Here is a 5099-nt window from a genome sequence, read left to right on the forward strand (position 1 = left end):
AATTATAAGTAAAGTAACGCATAAACATAGTTATACATGATACCTGATATACATGTATTTGGATACAAACTATTTATTGTGTTCTTATTATAAAGCTTATATGAATATTTTATTGTAGTCATTCACTTGAAGGAATAGCATAATCAGATGAAAAATGAAATGAGTCGTCAGAATTCACAGATTGTCTATCATCATTCAGATGCTTAGTCCAACTGAATGTGTTACGATTATAAATTTGAGATGCATCGCTCTTAACAGAAAAGAATTTCGAATATACAACTGTAACAACAATTCCAGAAATCAGTCCAGTTGTAATAAATAGAACGATGATTCCGAAAATTGTCCCAGAATGGGTGACGTTGGTGCTAACCTCGGCATTGTGCTGTCCATTCACACTCTTTTTGATTCTTTCGTAATTTTGACAAGTATCAGAGTGAATCAGTTTCTCGTTAGTATCATGTATTGAATACTTCGACAAATGACACAGACTTGGTGTTTTCCCATGTGCTGGGCAAAAATTGAAAGATTGACAAACTACGTCATTATCGTTCCAATGATAACAAAGAGCAGCCCATTGATCAGCATTGAGGTTCACTTCAGTGTGAAACACGTCTTCGACGATCGATTGTCCAGATGATACAAATCTGTCCAATACTTTTGCTGTGAAGAAAATAAAGTTAAAATTTAGTTCGAATACTTCTGATTGATACATGAACGGGTGCACTTTACTTACGAATATAAATATCGCAACTTTCCCTATAAACGCTTGTTTCATCAGTATAATAACCTGCTAAGCTACACGAACCAGAACAAAATTGGAATGATTTACATGAATTGGAATTGGAACAAAAAGAGGCACATTTTTCAAGAGAACTCTCGAATGATACAGACTTTTCATTATATTTAAATCTTTTGAACGAAATTTTCTTATATTTCGTTAGATTATCAATTAAATAAGTATCACACGATTCATGAAGAGTTGTTTTGCCTGTTGAATTGGTCGATACAAAGCATTCAACTCTGTCATCATAAGTGCAAAATGAAAAAGATTGACAGTTATTCTCAGCTGACTTGACACATTTTCGACGGCAAGAACTTAAGTCATTAGTTCCATCAACTCGAACTGTATCGAGATTATCTTCGATTAGTTTTGAGTTTTGCATGATCGTTTCATGCAATGAATTTGTTAAATGAACATCGTCATCTACTTTGGTTACATCTGTTACTTGGTATGGAGTCAATTTGACCATCTCGTTGCTATTCGGTGCAGTCAATGAGATTTTGATGAGAGCAAGTTTCTTGTGAATATTTTCTAAAGGTAACTCTCGGCTATAACGGAAAATATTCTTCAATGGTGTCATGAAAACTGAGCAAGGAATTCCATTATCCTTATCTTCAACAAGTTTCACTTTATCTTCGTCGATTCTCTGACATATATTACCATTCTCTGTCTTACAGAATGCAACGGCTCTGTAAATGATACAAAAAGTTACTTAACGGAAAATGGTCATTTTGTCAAATTCTTACGTAAATGGTTCATATTTATATGAATTTTTTCTCAAACAAGCTTCTTCATCGCCATCAATTGTAACACTAGATGAAGTTGCTAATGTTTTCTCAGCTAATTTCATTTTTTGCATCTTGAATGCATCTGTCGAACAAAAGAAAACAAAATGAAGCAAAAATGCTAGAAAATTGAACAATTTAACATTTAACATTTAACAATTTCAAAACTTTACGCTACTTTTCAGTCTTGGAAAGTCCAAAATGGTAACATAAATAATCATCTCTTCAGAGTTAATTATTAGTTCAATGTTTGAGATTCTTGATGCTGAGATTGTTCCAGAGTTGATGAGTCCTTCTCTTAGTTTATCTTGGATGTCATAATAATATTGGTTGAAGTAATCACAAGGAGTACCTAAAATATTGAACAAATGTGACTTGTTATATGAATTGCTAAGAAAGGACGACTTTCCTTTACATCTTAACATACATGTAGTTTAATGCTTACCTGAACAAGTGAAGAAGAATGCTATGGTTCTTTTAGCTTTTAGTTCAGAATAGCAGTCCTTAACGGAAAACTTTTCCATGCTATCTGAATAGCTAATCTCATGACCATAATCGTAGTACCTTGTTGCAAGGGAAGCAGCCATTTTTTTCTAAAATATTTGAAGAAAATTGATAAACATACACGAAGAGAGTAAACATATGTAAACCAAGATTGTGATTTAATAAGTTTTTTGCATTGGGCATTACTTTGTCTAACATGATAAAGAACGGAATATTTTTTCTTATTCAGCTGAAGATGAATACCTTATAGGTGGCCTACATTAACTTATACACTTGTACTTATGTTCTTGTATACGTGCAATCAGCAGTTGATTGTGGAAGAACTAATTTGAAATAAAAGCGAAATCATCAGAGAAAAAACAACAGAACTTTTGATGACCCTGATAGTTGAACGTAATTAACTGAAAAGTAACTTGACCAAGAATGCAGAAATTTGGTTATTTTAAGAAATCGGACCCAAAATACTTTGATGCTAGCCTTTGATACCCAGCTCACTTGGATTATCTTAGTTCTTGAAGATTAATGATTTGCCAGTATTTATTAACAAATTTACTTTATGAAGTTTGTTTTATTCTTACTTCGTTTGCAGGGATTTTCAATGTTGTACCAACGAGTGTGTAATCAGTTTGTCCATCCTGTTTGCATTAGCATATTTCAATTATCATATTAATATAGTATTGATATTTGTCAACAGATTTTGTTTGACTTACTGTTAGCTTACTGAAATACTGAGTTGTAACGAAATTTGAATAAGTTGTTTCTCCAACCTCAAAATCTTTATTGAGTGTTTCCCATGCATGTAGGCCAATCTCATCTCGATCCTCCTGAAATTATTTATTCACATATTGTTTTTGAATGATTAAAGCAAAGATGAGAGTTAATAATGTTATTTTTCTTCTTACGAAAAGTACTGGTCCTAAGTAACGATAATTCAAGTCAAAGTTGAGCAATCGATTCAAATCAAGTTTATAGTTGCCATAAGTCAATGATGAATCTTCAACTATACCAGGTGCTGATAAACTCATTGGAGAAACTGAACATTTTTCTTCTTGTGTAAATTCATATTCAAGTCCTAATTGGTAATCATAAATAATATCAGTTTTAATGGTTTCATTATCCTTTCCATAAGTAGAAGTTTTGATTCGCGCGATTTGGTACATTTCATCAGCATAAACCTGTAAAAATTAATTTCGTTATCATCCTATTGAACACAATAATACTAAACTGTACTTACTTCGTCATTCTTAGCTGGTCCTGCATTTAAACCTTTGGTTTTGGCAATGAAATGTAGTGAATGTTGAGTTAATTTTGGAAAAGGTACTTTGGCTTTGGCTGAAGATTCACTAAAGTATCTATCACAAACTATTCCAGGCTTAGGCTAAAACAATGTTGAAATTTGAAGAAAAAAAAGTTATACGGTCAATAAATGGATAAAAATAGCGCATATTACTCACCGTAACAATCGTATCAAAATTTTGGTCAACTCGAGTAATACTGTATATGTCAAACCAAAATTTATCTTCCGTACTCCCCATGTAGTTGGGGTCATAACCACGAAACCAAGCGCGAGTCGGTCTTTTCAATCCTTCAAGACTGTTGCCTTTGTAGTAAAACCGCACCTCGAGTTTTGGATTGAGATATGTGGTCACACTGTGCTGCTTAACGCCCCTAATAACATCATCTTGGCCTGCTTTCTTAAGTCAAATTGAATTATTTGATTAATTAATAATTGATCAGTTAAGGGAAAACTTACCCAGACAGGTGCGAATTTATTAATTCTGAATATAACTGAAGGTCCAAGCAATACCAAATTAGTGGAGTAATTATTTTTTACTAACCCATTTACAAAGTAATTCCAGCCGTGACGATATTTCGAATAAACAAAATAATTACAAGTTAATCCTGAAAACAATTGAGATGAAAATGTTTACAAGAGTCAAAAAGTAATGCAAGATTTTGAAGTTGGGTCACAAACCGAAAGAAAATAATCGTTCGTATTGGTTTGCGTTTGTATAAAATATTTCGAATGGATCTTTGTCTTCTACTTTAAATACTATTTTGCCTCTTATTGTTCCATTCGCAGATTTAATGTATTCATCCATTTTGATTTGCTTTGGGTCCTCCTGCAACATAAAATTGTGATGAGTAAATGACTGATAGACAAACAAATAATAACTACATATTAATATTTATACGTACGTTGTCTGTGAGCGTTGCTTTTATCAGCCAGTTACCCTCTTCAATGTCCAATGGAAGATCAATGGGAACCACTGCAAAAGTTGACATGAAAAACAAATGTATCACAAAACTTTATCCCAGTCGATGTGGTTGGATTTACCTGAATAAGCTCCATTGATAATTGTTGTCCAAGTAATTATAAACACTGTTAACAGAAGCATATTGCTTTTTTGATGGCTGAGACTTGTATTGCCTGAGTTGAAATCGAAAATGTTTTAAAGTTTGATTTTGGTTATTTTTTCACAAAACCAAATTGATTGTGAAAATGCCAATATGAATGGAATTAAATAGACACTTACCATGCAAAGATTTATCTTCATCACCTTTTGTGAATTATCAAATTGCTAATTATCAGTAATCAAATGACATTCGTATTTTTTTGTGGTAATTGTTATGGATATTGATTAATTACAGTTAAGATCATTTTTCACTGTCGCTGTTTCAATATTCAATCAACATTATCTCTTCGATGTGTGATAAATAAAGGTGCAAAATGCAACCACAACAAACATTACATTGAGGACATAGATATTACAATAAAACAATGAATATTGAAATCGATATCAATGCATCCAATCACAAAAGATGAAAATATCATTCGACTCCTGACGATTATCAATTTAATAATGCATAAAAGGCGATGATAATAAATCCTTTTATGGCTTTTATTTTGTGCCTATTTGGTTCCATTTTAATGGGCGTTTTCATAGTCAATTTTATTTTGTGCAACGGTCATTTAGAACGTAAAACTAATCGAAGACTTAATACAGTAAGACTTTCAACTTGACACA

The 5099-nt window shown here is 32.3% G+C and overlaps 1 protein-coding gene across 1 annotated transcript; it reads right to left on the reverse strand.

Annotated features, from left to right (window-relative positions):
• On the reverse strand, positions 1-4882 carry LOC107371937 (uncharacterized). The gene is made up of 14 exons (XM_015940083.3): positions 4409-4882; positions 4270-4340; positions 4046-4193; positions 3824-3972; positions 3525-3764; positions 3305-3448; positions 2973-3245; positions 2781-2894; positions 2649-2705; positions 2012-2159; positions 1745-1918; positions 1528-1651; positions 734-1470; positions 1-660 (listed from the first exon to the last, which is right to left on the reverse strand). Exons 1-14 carry the CDS (start codon positions 4467-4469, stop codon positions 119-121), a joined length of 2982 nt encoding a protein of 993 aa, XP_015795569.2. The 5' UTR covers positions 4470-4882; the 3' UTR covers positions 1-118.
• Between the last annotated feature and the right edge of the window lie 217 nt (positions 4883-5099).

This window comes from Tetranychus urticae, chromosome 1 (assembly GCF_039701765.1).
Source record: "Tetranychus urticae isolate SD_2017Ah chromosome 1, NJAU_TeUrti_SD_1.0, whole genome shotgun sequence".
Lineage (NCBI taxonomy): Eukaryota > Metazoa > Arthropoda > Arachnida > Trombidiformes > Tetranychidae > Tetranychus > Tetranychus urticae.

Excerpts from the sequence above, each read along its gene's own strand:
- LOC107371937 (XM_015940083.3), bottom strand. The coding sequence starts at position 4,469 with ATGCTTCTGTTAACAGTGTTTATAATTACTTGGACAACAATTATCAAT. Across the intron at positions 4,341-4,408 it reads TATCAATGGAGCTTATTCAG|TGGTTCCCATTGATCTTCCA; the intron begins GTAAATCCAACC and ends CAACTTTTGCAG. Across the intron at positions 1,471-1,527 it reads TATAAATATGAACCATTTAC|AGCCGTTGCATTCTGTAAGA; the intron begins GTAAGAATTTGA and ends TATCATTTACAG.